At 41.7% G+C, this 15850-nt stretch overlaps 1 protein-coding gene across 1 annotated transcript in view; it reads left to right on the top strand.

The window, feature by feature from the left end:
• Positions 1 to 15850, top strand: part of LOC138262145 (collagen alpha-4(VI) chain-like) — a 343879-nt gene that overhangs the window by 184722 nt on the left and 143307 nt on the right. Inside the window, exons 12-16 of the mRNA XM_069211929.1 lie at positions 2078 to 2424; positions 4102 to 4180; positions 8368 to 8513; positions 8621 to 8713; positions 13235 to 13288. Coding sequence (XP_069068030.1) covers positions 2078 to 2424; positions 4102 to 4180; positions 8368 to 8513; positions 8621 to 8713; positions 13235 to 13288 — 719 coding nt within the window. The remainder of the gene's footprint in view (positions 1 to 2077; positions 2425 to 4101; positions 4181 to 8367; positions 8514 to 8620; positions 8714 to 13234; positions 13289 to 15850) is intronic.

The following is a 15850-nucleotide window of genomic DNA, read 5'->3' on the forward strand; positions in this document are numbered from 1 at the left end:
AACACAAAATAAATGGAATAAACAAGACTACAAGTCCCAGAATTCAACGAAAAAACCTGGACTGGAGCAGCACATCCTGCAAGGAACTGGGAAACGTGGCAAGACTGGGAGAAAGAGGGCTTAAAGACATGCAGTGTAGTGTGGAGCCCAAAAGAGACTGATCAATAGTTAGCATAATTAAAGGAGTAACAGGGGTATGTTTTGGGTTAGGGTTGGTGTTAGGGCAGGAGCTAGGCTGAGCCCTATGGTTAGAGTAATAGTTTGTATTAAGGTTAGGGTTCAGGGTAATAAGGTTTGCATTAGGTTTAGGGTTAGCGCAGGAGATAGGCTTAAACTTACGGTTATAGTAAGGGGTTGTGCTTTGGTTAGGGTACGGGGTAGGGTACAGGGTAGAGTTATAATTTGGATTAGGTTTGGGGTTAGGGTAGAAGCAAGGCTTAACCTTATGTTTAGAGCAAGTGGTTTTTGTTAAAGTTAGGATACAGGGCAGGGATATTGTTCGGATAAGGTTTGGGGTTAGGATAGGAGGTAAGCTTAGCCTCAGGTTTAGGGTTAGGGTAAGGGATAGTGTTAGGTTGAGCCATAGAGGTAGGGTTAATCTTATGGTTTGAGTAAGAGGTTCTGTTAAGGTTAGTGCACAGGGTAGGGTTATGTTTTGGTTTAGGCTTTGGGTTAGGAAAGGATGTAAGCTTAGCCTTAGGGTAAGGGGTAGTGTTAGGCTGAGCTATAGAGGAAGGTTTAACCTTATGATTAGAGTAAGTGGTTCTGTTAAGGTTAGTACACAGGGTAGGGTTATGGTTTGGATTAGGTTTTGGGTTAGAAAAGGAGGTAAGCTTAGCTTTATGGTTATGGTAAGGGATAGTGTTAGGTTGAGCCACGGAGGTAGGGTTAACCTTATGGTTAGAGTAAGTGGTCATGTTAAGGTTAATACAGAGGGTAGGTTTATGGTTTCGATTAGGTTAGGTTAGGAAAGGAGGTAAGCTCAGTTTTATGGTTAGGGTAAGGGATAGTTTTAGGTGGAGCCACAGTGGTCGGGTTAATCTTATGGTTAGGGTAAGTGGTCCTTTAGAGGTTAGTACACAGGGTAGGGTTATGGTTTGGATTAGGTTTGGGGTTAGGAAAGGAGGTAAGCTTAGCATTAGGGTTAGGGTAAGGGACAGTGTTAGTTTGAGCCATAGAGGTAGGGGTATGGCTTGGATTGGGTACAGAGTATGGGGTAGACAAATCCTTAGCTTTGGAGTTAGGCTTATGGTAGGATTTAAGGTTCTACCCTCTTTCTGGCATAATCAGTGCCAACTGGAGTTGATTCTGCCAGTGCTTGATAACTTGGACGGGAAACCCATTGAGAAGGCACTTGTCTGTGACTCGAAGAACAGTGAAATTGCAGTGGGGCTCATATATCCAAACAAACATTAATGGCTTGCACCCTAATGTCAAAATATACTAACACTTCGCTTCACGGGGCAAACCTGCCAGATCATCTCACATTCTGCAATAATAGATGGTGGCTCCGTTGTAAAGTACCAGTCAAGTACCCACATGTGGTAGGGCCCTCTCTGTTGTTTAAGGGTGGCATACTGTGGGAGGGGGTGGTGAAAAAACGTGGGAAAGGGCAAAATTAGGCAGTCTCTTGGAGTGCCAATGGCAGTGAGGCTGCAGATAGGTCCTATTAGATGCATGGATGGCCTAGTTGACAAAGGTAAGAGGAGGCGAGGTCGAAAGACTTCTCCAAGACTGGCACATATCCTAGCACCTGTCTTGGAATGGGAGATTGAAAAGACATTTATGTGCAGTATCTAAACTTATCATAGTTGATAGAAGTTTTAAAACTGAAACATCTACTATGGGTGTAAGATGATTGTTTCTTCTAAAAAAAAACTATTCAAGCGAAAACCTGCATCTCAAGGGACACTGTATGTCAATTAGATATCAGTCCTTCTGTTTTATCTTGTGAAGGTCTTCAGCAGCCAATTCTTTGAGATAGGCTAATGCTGATGAAGACTACATACAACCTGGCTGAAACTCACCTGATCACGTGATGTCTTTTTTTACTCTTTCTTTCCATCCACTCATGCAGACTGCAACATTGACGTCACTATTGGAGTTGACGTTTCTAGGCGAGCCACCCCTGCATCCGCCCTGCGCACACAACAGAAGCTGCAGCTGTACCTTCCTGGAATAATGCAACGCATCTCCTTCCTGGGCAACATCAGCTGCTCATCTGGCTCTCCCATCAGCATCCGCTTCAAATATGTCATAGCAGGGGCAGGAGGAAGCTCCTTGTTTGATTCAGACTTTGAAAACTACAACGAGGAGATACTACGCAAATTCTTGGCTGCACATTCCGCAGTGGACACCTACCTGAATGTAGAATTCCTAAAATCTATTTGGAGCAAAATCAGCACTGGGCCTGTAAACAATAAGGTGAGCATGTGAACCATTGCACTCAATTTACCATGAACACAAGAGTAGAAATGGCTCTCTCTAATTAGGTAGTCTCCTTTTTGGAGTATTTGAGTTTATGCAAGCACCCAAATTAAACAATAACGCAGACATTTGCTTAAATATTCATCCTTCCAACACATTGTGTGCAGTTTCATGGTTTTTGGCCTCATTGAGCATTGAGATCAATTTGGATTCACAAAGGGCAGCATAAGCTACCCCCTTGCTTGCTCTTTATTTTATTTTATTTTGTTGTATTTTGAGTGTTAACAATCCACACCTGGAACTCATACATATGAGGCACTTTACAAAGAAACATTCTAAAGTAAAAGGGCTACATGATGAAGGAAGAGAGAACATGGTAACAGTCAGCCCATGTATTGAATCTTCAAGACAAAGCATTTGATTGAAGTCAATAATACGTTTAAAAAATAAGCAAGTGTTGTTTGAAAGGGTGGGCTTTTAGATGCTTCTGGGAAGTGGTGATTGCTGTCACATTTCTGTGGACTGGAGGAAAAGAGTTCCCAGCTGAGGGGGTGCCCTGCATAAATGCTGTCTCTGAGAAGTAAAGGTTCTATTCTTGGGGGTTTTCAAGGAGAGAATTATGCCTTTTATAGACATCTTTGGCGAAACAGAGCCATTGTGCTATGTGTGGGCTTTTCACAAGTTTAGCCTATATATGGAACAGACAGTTTTGTGTCTGGACAATCACTGATTATTGGTTACAATGTTTACGAGTGATTCCAAAAGAAAGGCATCCCTACCAAATTGGAAAGTCATGCACACCCAGCACTTCCCTTCTACCCCTTGGCCTCAGTGGGCATGGAAGAAGCAACAGAACAGGCTTTAAGCCCCTGTTTACAGAATGTAGTTTCTAGTTTTTGTCAAGGCCCGTCAGCAGCTAATAGACATCTTTTGAGGGACCAAAAATGGAACAAGGTGTCAACCCTGCAATGTCATCAGAGGATAAACAGTTATGTGATGTCAGTTCTGCTGCCACTGGCATTTCTGTGAATTGACTTCATTGCAACTGGGCTTTAAGAGCTATTTGAATATCCACTTACTTTCCCCCAGGCCACCTCCCCTTTGATGGTAGAACATCCAAATTATGTTTTGTCTGAACAAAAGTGCCAGAGAGCAACAAATCCCTCACTTTACATTTGCTGCACTGGGCTCTGTATATAATACATCCCTGCCTCCCCTTTTTATGTTTGACCAATAAAGTTACACTGCTGTTCAGTGGATTCACAAGTGGTCAGTAGGCCTTTGGGGTCTATGCCTACAAATGGCCCTACTCTGCCAGAAGAGGTTGTCATCTGGTTCAGAAGCACAGTCACTGCCCAGAGAGATACAGTTACTGACCAAATACCAAAAGGATTTCTGTTTAATCTAAACTTTGACTGATCGAAGTTTACATTCTCAAAACCCTCGAACGCCATGATTTTAGCATCATTCCCATTGGTATCTAGCACTCTACCTGCTTCAGTGCCTATCCGTTCCTTATTGACGTGTCATGCTCAGACAGCATCCCAGCTAAATTTGAAATTTGTTTCTATTATGCTAAGTTCATTTCATGGGAATCTCTTGAGTGGGGCATTTATTACAGTAATTACAGTGATTTCATTGTGTGCATGTTACAGGTTGTGTTTTGTCCCATAGGTTCTCCTAGTTTTCACAGATGGAATTGATGATTCTCTGGAGACACTGAAAGAGACTGTTGAATCACTCCGTAAACTAGGTATGTGCATTGAGGCATTAAAGCAGAACCTCAAATTGTATTCTTTCATGCAGTTGAAGAGATTGTCATGTTGTGCAGGCATCGGGACCCAATGCACAATAGTCCTATTTCTACTTCTGCACTACTTACGTGCTCAGGGCTCACTAATATGTTTGCAGATATTCACACCCTTCTTGAAAATATGCGAACCATATCTGTTTGTGTCAAAGACAATACTAAGTGTTTATTGAGGGCAGGAATTTAAAGGCAACACCACCGTATTTAATCATGGTGATTGAGAAGGAATTTCTCCATGAACAAAAAAGTTAATGTGTGCAAAAGAATCTTTGTTATCTTTATGAATGGATCCGTTTCCAGGTGGTGGAATATTCACTTATGTACATGATACGCATTGGGGTGTTCTGAGAAAACTACTACGGGTGGGAGGGGGTGTCTACATGCAGTCCTGAAGGGTCAAATTTATGACAGAATTTCTGGATAATCACTAATTTAATTAGGCTAACTCCATGTAAATGTATCCTATCTAAATATCCTGAAATATGACATGAATTGAACACCAGTGTATCTATGTTAGGCATCACTGCCTTAGCCTGTGTACCAAGGCATGCACAGCACTCATATCTGTTGTGACAAGCAACAGTAAACAAAAAGTGATAGGTGGAATGCTTGAATCAATCTTAGCTACTGGAATTTACTCAGTGCTGCATTCCAGTCCATCTTTTTTGCCCTCAATGCCACATGAGACAGAAACCAGTTCCATTCATATGAGAAATCAAAGCTGAGGGGCAAACCATAAATTAGATCCTCTTCCAAATATTATATCGGGCAATCAGTTCAGCAATTAGGGTTTAGAAGTCCATTCCAGCCAAACTAATTTGAATAAATTCTTTATTCGTTGTTTCTTCATACATACAGTAGGCAGCCAACACGTTTCGCTCACAATCGAGCTTACTCAGGGATTGTTAAATAACTCTGGTACCAGTTCACATTTCACACACGCTGAATTTATCCTTAAAACTACTTCTGAAGATCTTGTGCAATGTCCTTGAAGTTCTTTTTGTGTTTTCGAAGACATAATTTTGATTGTTGTGGGCAGCTGATTCCACTCGCTTCATAAAGTCAAGGAGAGTGTACAACATCTTTACAAGTACTTTCAAGGATAAATGCAGATTGAATGAAATGTGAAATATTACCAGAGTTATTTACCAAGCCCTGATGAAGCTTGACTGTGAGCGAAATACTTTGGCTGCCTGTGTATGCATAAATAAAGAATGTACTAAAATTGATTTCGCTGGAATGGACTTCTAAACTCTAATTGTGTAAATGATTGTTTGAAATGATTGTTGGAAGTGGATATAATATATGTGTTGCCTCTCTCCTTTGAAGTATAATTTCTATTGTTAGGTTGTTTGGTAGTACATCTACATAGATTGGTAACAATTCTATATATATAAGGAAACTCACTGGTTGTGTAGTACATTTGTCCTTAGCTGCCAAGGTTGTTTATGGGTTGTATGCATATCAGCCTTGGCCCTTCTCCAATAGAAACAGTCCAAGTGAAGTTGTCAGTGAACGGGAACACAAGCAACCTCAGCTTAAACCTACTTAGGTATTCTCAGTGAGATATAGCTTGATTCTTGTGGTACAGTACGCACACGAACTGCATCTAGGCATACCCGGCTCACTAATGGCTAATAGAAAGGCAAAAGTTAGTTAAAATCATGCATTTCAAGGTGCTACTGCAGAAAATGCAGTTCATTTCCTATATGTGAGAGTGTCTCTGCCATGTTTATTGATGACTTTTTCGAATGAAAAATGTTTGCAATTTTCCCCTTGCTGTATGCAAAAAAATGTGATGGCTGACAAATTTGCTCTCAGTATCATTTACCAAAATAATTGATTTGTGTTATTGGGAGATAGTTAAAAGCTTCTAAATTTATATTTTGTTTTCCAAAATGTATTCCCTAAGTTACTGGAAAGGAGGTTCTCCAACTGTGCTCGCCCTTAATAAGTCATTGAAGAGTTCCGAGACACATAAAGCCTTCAGCTCCCAGCTGAGTCTGTCTTTTCTTCTGGAAATATTTTTATTGTGTTTTCAAATTACCGTATGCCAATTGTGCACCAGCGGGATCTGCTGCTGCCCAGCTCCGTACACTGAATATATATCCCATAATCTTCTGTAGCAGGTCTCCCCAACATCGTCAACAGATGAAACATAACTGCTGACTGTCCCACGCTTGTTTTAGAACCCATGCCACTTAAGTCCAGGAGGTGGTGCCTGCCTCTGTACAAGAGGGAATGTTTCAGTGGCCACCATGTAGGGTGGAGTCAACCTCACCTGCACCACCACTCTATGTCCCGCAGCGATTTCCTCCTTCAACTCTCCTCAGCTTGAGTCTGTTTTGGATTCATAACTCCAATGTCCATTGTGATATTTCCATGATGTTCATAATAGGACATCATTTTGTATAATTCCAATACAAAACGCAAGGTTCCAGTTATACCCAAAATGGCTACAGTGGCTTTTCTTTCAGCCTTTCCATGGACCAAATGCTTCAGGTTGGATGTTTATTGGTCTCCCTCTTCACCTTGAAAAGGGTTCACCAATAGGGTGCCAGGAGCAGACTTCCTCATTCCCCTTTTATTGTCCAACAAGGCCCTATCAAGCTCCCTGGAAGCTCCATCTTTGCATATATATTTGTCATGCAAGGGTGGAGATTCCAGCCCACACTGGGCTCAACGAGGGAGAGTGGAGTTTCACAGCTATGCTTCCAGGTTTGGGCAGCACTGGCATCATTAATTTCTGTAAGATTCAAACCCCGCACCACTTATTTGATTGCCTTAGATCCTATTCCCAAAGCCTTATGCCTTCCTAAGTCAAACTTGGTTGTGCAGATACCTTGATTTACAAGAGTTAAAATACATTTTCAATTCTGTATTTTGTCAGGTGAGGTGCATCCTTTGGAAATTTGTTGAAGTTAAACGAATGGACTATGTACGGGAATTCACAAACCTCCATGGTCCATTTATGCCCTAGAAACAGTTGGATATTCTTTCTTGTTCTAGAAAAATATCTCCAGGGTTGGGAATGGGTAGGGAACACACCAAATTGGTGGAGATGTAGGAGATGGAATGTTCCCATTTAGAAAAAAATGGCATCATATTTTGAGTTGCAACTGAACTACTTTGTTACACTTATGCATGCTTAAATGTAAAAATGTGTACATTTATACATACAATAATTCTTTCACATCAGTATAGAACAGGGATCTGGACAGCTTACAAAACATATTCCTGGACTGCTCTGTAAATTCCAAAAGAGTCAGCCAAGAGTTGGGAATTTGCTCTAAATGTATGAGGAAACCTACAGTAGGAACATTTGAGAATTCCATTTTCTCAAGCAAAAATATACACAAGTTTGTATATGCCTGAGTAAAAAAAGACAAAATGCAGATGTGCTTACTAATTTTTTCTTTTTTTAATCCACATAGAAAATCTTTTTTCCCTCCTTTTTACACCAACTTTGGGGTATTTCTTTTCTCTTCCTGCTCTAGAAAAGGGTTTATTCCTGCTCTGAAATATGCGTCAGGCCTTTTTCAGATTTGGAATACCTCGGAGAAGTGTTTGTGAATACCCCCAAAAGTGAAAGCTTCTGAGTGGTGACAAATTTATAAGGCATTCCAGCACAGGAATGCCAATTCCTCTGCTACATGAGGAGACATGCTAAAAAAGAATGTTCTATGTGAGTAAATCCTTTGAGCTCTTACCCCTGGTAATGCATAGATACCATCTTTATTAAGTTCAAAAGCATTACTTGGACAGATCGAGTTGAAGTTGAATGGAGCATGTATAGTGCAGTGATCCACAAAGCTTCTTGGCATTAATGTCTAGTGCAACACATAGCCTGAGCATTGTTTACCGACTTAAAAAGGTGCATTTAACCCTGTTCTGAATCATGATAGAGTCAGCTCTGCATGTAAATGATAAGAAAGAGTATTCCATTGCTTGGCGGCCACCACTAAGAAAGCTCTATCGCACATGTTAACAGTGCTGGTTCTAGGAATAGGCACTAGGAATTGGGAGTCAGAACAAACAAAATGAAAGATTTTTCTGCAGCTACTATGGGAAGAGGATTTTGATTCTAAATTTGATCTCCATGAACACCAGATGTATTGTTTTCTTTGAAGGACTTAAGGGGCTTCTGATGGTCGGCCTGGAGAGCACGCAGGACCTAAAAGAGATCCAGCAGCTGGAGTTTGGAAGAGGATTTGGATACAAGGATGAATTGGTTATCGGTCAGAAGAACCTTCCAAGCCTCCTACAGAGAGATGTTGTAGGTTTTCAATGTATTTTTCGATCTTAACAAGCATTTTATAGGATTATCGATTTGAGAACAAAGTATTTGAGTGCATGCCTTAATTCTTAGATGTTGCATTGCAGGACATCATTGCGGAGCGAGAGTGCTGCAAAGTTAATTGTAAGTGCCTCGGACAAGAAGGTATTCTTGGACCTCATGGTGCTGCTGGAGTTAAGGTAAGCACTGTAGGATTCAATTGGAATTTCTTGGATTCATTCTAAACAATTTCCTTTTGTGCTGATTTTGTTTGTGTAGAGATGTAAGTATCTTTTTGTTGGAGTAGGAAATTCTAAACTTTCCCATCTTACATTTAGAAAAACAGCAGAGGTAAATTCAGGTAGTTAATGGCTGCAGCCTACTGCCCTGCATGAAGGGACTTTCATGACATCACTGACAAGGGCTTGCCTTGAGTTATGTCTGCAAGGTACTCCTGGTCATGGGTCATTAGTAATATGTGTGTTATGAACCTTCTGCAGAATACTTTCAAGTCTGTGATGGAGCAGATGATAATTCCTGAAGGTAGAATCTAGGTTTTGGATGGAACACCCCTCCAAATCCATGGATGGTGAGCAGAATCAAGAACACTCACCTCTGGTTGTCAAAGGGCTTTCCATGGATTTCAGGCTTTCACTTAAGAGATCTGTAGACAAAGCACCAGGATTTTAAGTTAAATATTTCACTTATCAAGAGCCAATGCAGAGCCTTCAGTGCTGGAGTGATGTGATCCTAACAGTGCACCTTGAAGATGGACCATGATTTGTAATTCTGTATCATTTGTAACTTGCACCTTATTTGCCCATGTAAACTGAGTACAATAGTCCTGACCTCAGCTTGTGACATGTAGGACCATGTTGAACCTACAGGGTCACACTACAGGTGATGGTGGCCACCTTGGAGCAGAAGGTGTTAAGCTTAACTTTCTAAGTATTCAAGATAGTTTTTTCTTTTAGCATGAAAACTTTCAGAACATGTCTTAAAATACATTGTAATAGCTGGATAAAAAACGCATGCCCAAAGTACATCTAACTGATCTAACAATACCTCTTTGGTGGTCTCTGATTTGGGGAAAACCCAAACAAAGCCTTAATGAAAAAAATACGGCCCCCACCTAAGGACCACTGAAATCAATGGAGATATTGATGTAAATGGAGGGACTCTCCCAGTTATTTCCTAGGATGACCTTCACAGAACGAATTGATATCTTCAAGTGGGTTAAAAGAACCTTCCCTTTAGACCCCTGAAATTTAATTGACAGTAAATCAAATCCCATCACATGAGAGCAAAGACAACCTGACAGCTCCAAAAGGACACAATTCCACAATCTAACATGTTTAAGTGGCTCAGTGATGTAAATAACCTTATTAGCTGTCTGCTTGAACTGTGGACTATCCAAAGCTGCCTCTGTAGAATGTCTCTGAAGCCTGCACCTCTACTCCATCAGAATGTCTTTGTCTTTAAAGATGCGTGTCTTCAGCTCTTTGCTAAATTGGAGGCAAGTTGAGGTTGTCCTAATGGATACGTAGATGTTGTTCCATATCCTGGATGCATAGATGGGGAACGTCTGCTGCCGTATTTTTAATTTTGTGCTCTTCTTTGACTCATTTCCAATGATGTTCTGGCAATAGGTATGCAAAGAGCCACTGACCAGGGTAAGCTTGCCTGGCAGAAAGGTAAATGGTCATGATGTCTTTGTAGATGATACAACTGCTTTTGAAGATAATGCAATCCACAACAGGAGAAGAGAAAATAACAGGCAATCTTCTTCCTATTCAGAGAACTTCATTGATACCAATCTAGGAGTTTGGGAGCTTAATTAACACTCTAGTAATCAAGGAACTGCAAATAGCAACTCTTTGGTCATAGAGTTACCAGAACATCAGTACCCCAAGCAGACTGACATGGCAAATGTGGACAAACTTTAGTAATCGATCGTTGGACTTTAAAACAAATAGCTGGTCCATGTAAGCTAGATCCAATTTACAGTCATCTGAAAAACCCAATAATTCAATCTCAACTTTCACCCACAATGAAACACCTTTCTCCGCTGATAAATTAGACAATTTATGACAAATAGTGACTTTTTACCCACCTCTGTACCATTTTTACCAGAGATGTAGGGCTTGATTACGACCCTGGCATTCTTCAAACTGCCAGATGCGCGGTGATGGTCTGACCGCCGCCAACACCACTTTGGCAGTGGTCTGACCACCACATTATGACCAGCACTCCTAGTTTACCTCCACTGGCAGCACTGGCGGTGTTGGAGGGCCTAATCTGCCAAGGCAGCGCTGCATGCAGTGCCAACCTTGGGATTACGACCCTCCTCTCTGCCTGCTTTTACATGGCGGTTATACCACCATGTAAAAGCTCATGGAGATGGGGTGCAGGGAGCCCCATGGGTGCCCTGCACTGCCCATGAACTTGGCGTGGGCAGTGCAGGGGCCCCCATGGACAGCCCTGTCGCGTTTTCATGGTCTGCATTGCAGACAGTGAAAAGTGTGACGTGTGAGGTTTCACCCTACACAGCACAACATTGCTGCCAGCTCAATTATGAGCCGGCTTCAATGTAGTGGGCTGTTCCCCGCTGGGCCAGCGGGTGAAAACACAGCAGAAAACTCATAATGGGACCCACGGGAAGGCAGCTGTACTGGCAGCAACCTGACCGTGGGAGTTTGGCGAATGGTCTTTTCTGCCCGCCAAACTCATAATGACCCCCGTAGTGTGTAAAGCCTACTATAGATTGACAGTGTCCAGAAGATGGCTGTTCTTTTCCCAACATTTTAGGATCACTTTTCCTACAACATTCCCTGAGAAGAGTTAAAGGTTGCAACTCTAGCCTTCCCTCATTAATGAAATTAAACCACCCCACCACATTTATTAAAATAGCAAAGATTAGAGCAACTGTTGAAAACAGTGGGAATAAATTCTGTTTAAAGGAAACAGTGAACTGAAAAGAGTTTTATATTTATGAGAATCAGGATCCTGATAGGACTCGAGGCACCGCTGTATGGCTGTGGACTCGACCAACCCCAACAACCACAGCACACACACGCACCTTCTTGTCCTTCTAACCATTGTGGAGCCGTAGTCAGTTTTAACCACATAGGGGGTCATAATGACCCTGGCGGTCACTAGATCGCTAGGGTCATGGTCGCGGTTGAAACGCCGTGGTCATGGCGGTCTGACTGCCACATTATGACCGTGGTGCCACGGTCCAACCGCAGACATCGCCAGGCTACCGCCAGCCTGCAGCCTAGCAGTCCCGGCAGTTGTAATCTGCCACTTGGCATGGGCAGTGCAGGGGCCCCCATGCACAGCCCCATCGCGCATTCCACTGCCCGAATAACGGGCAGTGGAATGCACGACGGGTGCTGCTGCATCGCCACATTGTTAAGGCCTTGTTCCCCACTGGGCCAGCGGGTAACCCATAATAGGTGTGGCCTGATGGCGGTATGGCATTGGCGGCGGTGGATCATATTGCGGCCCATAATGTGTGACAACTGTCTTTTAATATTTGTCTACCAAGCTGGAGGAAGAAAGAACTCTCCCAGATTGGGCTGTAAGGGATGCCAATTAGGGTTGCCACCAGGCCACTATTTTACTGGCCTGGCCTTTATTTTGTTGTCAAGGATGGTAAAAAGTATGAAATCCTGCAAATGTGGATATCTTTTCCACTTTGAAATGTAAACTGCAAATGCAAGGAAAAAACACTTTAAAGTATTTTAGAGATGTCCTTCTCTTATTTATTCTCTTATTTATTATTATGGCAAACTGATGGGTAAAAGAAATACTTAAAAGTAATATAGATGATTGAACCCAAAGTTTTATGCAAGTGCCTACTCCTTGGCTTTACAGAATTCAAAAACATGAGCAAATGGCCAGTATTTGTCTCTGAGAAAGGTAGCAATCCTAATGTCAATACATTTTAATTTCTGAGTATGCGATTAGTTTAAATGAGAATTTGTCTGGATCAAGTCCACATTTATCAATGTAGGTCACACCTGTTTTGGGGCTTTTGTCCAGGTCTCTAGTAAAAGATTAGCTCAGAGCCTGTTTTGTATTGTTAATCTTTCATAATTTTATTTTCCCCTGCTTGAATCCTTCTTTCCCTTTTATGATTTCTGATCCTTGGCCACGGTTAGAATAGAAGATGGACCATGTGGCATCAGTGAAGGCTCTGTAAAAACGGAAAAGGGACTTTCCTGAGGATGTTGAGGCAGCATGTTATTCTGTTTGTGATTAGAACACTATTTTTCAGACTTCATGGTTAATAGTTTGCCTATAATCTATTGGATATACATACAGGGTAACTTTTTTTGGGGCAATATTATTTGAGTATACACTTACCTAAAGCTAGAGTGATCTCATGGCATGTACTCCAACCAATCAGAAGAGAGTTTCCATGTGGTACTGTGTTGGTGTCATTATCTCAAGTGTTGTTATCAAAGCCACTAGCCCTTCTTATTTTAGACAAGGACCTTTGGTGGTGAAAACTATCCCAGTATGGAAAAGGAAACGTTTGAAGTTATGTCAATAGACCTCATCACACTTTGAAGTACAATTGTGATTCTAGTTAGACAAGTCAACTTATATTACCAGCTATCATCTTCCAGTTTACATCTCAGGAATGAGCTCTGCTGATCAAAAACAATTTAAATTCCAACAATTAACAAAGCTATATTGTTTCAACTTTACAGGGCAAACCTGGTCCCAAAGGTTCCCCAGGCCACCCGGGGGTCGAAGGAGGAAGTGTAAGTAATCAATAATCTTCTGTTTACTCATATTCTTTTTACCATTACTACAGGCTTGGTTATTGTCGCCTTGCATAGCAAGTACCATCGTGTTGTTTGGAAATACTTGACTTTATTTTATTTTTTTAAACACGTTAGACACATTCAGCAGTTCAAATTTTTTGTATTAATCTTTTTAGTGTGAGGATGCTCCATGCGTCTGTCATTTGTTTTGTCCACATGTGCCCGTAAGGATACTGAATTTTGAAATTGGTTTCATTTAAACATCTGTGAAGTCAGAGCAGGTTTTACTTTATTTTGTATAGAAGAACATTTTGATAAAGCTGCCTTTGATTTATCTCCAAGGTAGATTCATTAAGAAATGTCAAATCTTGTCTGATAGATTTTCTACATTTCTACAGATGTATAAAGTACCACCAGAAAAAATTATGAGCATTCCTGAAAGTACAATTAAATAAATGAAGCATTAGTGTCATGGGGATAATGCCCTGCTTCTCTATAGGGGCGCTGAGCCTTAAATAAGGGTTTCAACAAGTAGAAGAAGAGCAATTACTTTAATGCTATAGCCCACTCATTTAGTCACCAATGCATTACAGAACATTATGTTATGCTGAGCAGGTGTGAAGGCCTAGTGTATAGATGTAATGGAACATGGAACGAGGTGATGCATATGAATTAGTGAACACAAGGAAATTCCATATGTGTCACCTGTTCTGGAGAAGCTATGCTGGAGGGTACCGCTGTTTAGTTCTGGAGTAAATAAACTACTCTAAAAGAAGAAGCGCTACATGAGTCTCTACACCTAGCCTTGTGGAGAGGGGTTATGCGAAAAGTCAGATCTTCAGCTTCTTACTGAATTCAAGAGATGAGAAGGCTCCTACATGTTGCGAGAAGTCTTTCCATGCTTTAGGAGTGATGTTAGTGTTTTGTATTAGCGTTTTAATGTTTTGGTGACTTTTGCACACTGATATCTACTCTGAGCAGGTGCCAACCAGGCCCACCTCAACACCACAAGTGTCTCACACTGACAAACATAGGGAGGAGTGGAAGCAACCCAGCATTTCCTGGGAGCCGTGTGCTCGGAGGGGCCTCAGCATGTGCGGAAATCCTTCATCCCAGTTGTGGCTTCTGCTGTCGGACACCGGCACATTGAGTTGGATCTGCAAGAGAAAGTAGGGAAAGTCAGCACACCAACAAGGGAAGCCACACGGGGTGAAAGCATACCTGAACTACTCTTGCCAATACACAATTTCTGCCTGCTACTAAGAAAATATGACAGAAGGTGGTTCTGTCACTAAATAGCTGCAGCATCAGGAGATGCTGCACTTAAAGTAGAAGTAAATAAGTCTTCTAATGAGAGCGCCCTGGAACAATCATGCAAATGTTTTGCGTCAGTAAGAACCTGATGCCTCACCATTGTTTTTGATGGGACTCATAACATTTACATATTCTAATATGTAGTATGCAGTCAGTCTTCCTGAAAAATAGAAAACCGTGAGGGAAGAGATTCCTACTTCCCTGCCAATACTCACAAAGCTGTAATGGATTTCCAAAGTGTTGGATCAGCAAAGATGGGGAGCTGTCTTTGGTTGTGAGAGATAAATATGCAATTGTAAGTACCACGAGACAATCCAGTTTTCCAACAAAGATCCAAACCTATGATCTGCGCTGGGCTTCAACTGTAGTGGTGATCACAACATCTTCCTGTTCAACATCTGCTCGCCCACATTCAAGATGGTGCACTACATCTTCAGACTATCAGCCAGATTTATCAAGCCCTTGTGTTGCCCTTGCATCACGCAAGGTGACACAAAGTCAACACAATCCATAAGTCAAATTTGCCAAGCCAAACAAAGCCACCTTGTGGCCCTGCTCGACCCGGTAAATCTGGAGAAACAGAAGGTCGCACAAGTCACTGCCATGCGTTCATCTGCGCTGGGAAAAAAATAACATGGGCGGGAGAGTGGGTGCCCCTGCGCATCCACCCATGCACTTTGCCACATACCTCATTGTTTCCTCTTTTTAAGTGTGATGCATTATGCAGCACACTTAGAAAGAGGTAAAAGCCTTTAAGGATTGTTTTTGCGCAGGAAGGTTTTCCTTCTTGCGCAAAAAACATCCTCCCTGCAAGCATCCTTCCACAATGGTGCAAGGGTGTCTGCATTGACGCTAGGCAGCACATAATGCACCAGTGCAATGAGAGTCCAGGAACGCGTCATATCTTACTAAAGCCGCAGTGCAGCAAGTTGTATTGTTGCTTTGCGCTGCGTCAAATATCGATAAATCTGATGCTTCATTTGGAAGTGCTTTCTTTATAATTATGCACAACACCTCTTTGTTGTCATGCATTGCCTCAAAGGAGAAAGAGAAACAAGAATTGGCAATGATGCATAAAGCACACCTATGGCCAATTCACAAATATTTGTGAAGACGGAAATTCTGCCTGTATGGCAGCATCTGCATTTTCAAATGTAGTGATATAGAGGAGGTTTTGATTGCTTTTTTTAAGGGCTTTCTATCAAAAGAAGATGAACATCTACAATTTGTAGATGGATATTCATG

Source organism: Pleurodeles waltl, chromosome 10 (assembly GCF_031143425.1).
Source record: "Pleurodeles waltl isolate 20211129_DDA chromosome 10, aPleWal1.hap1.20221129, whole genome shotgun sequence".
NCBI lineage: Eukaryota > Metazoa > Chordata > Amphibia > Caudata > Salamandridae > Pleurodeles > Pleurodeles waltl.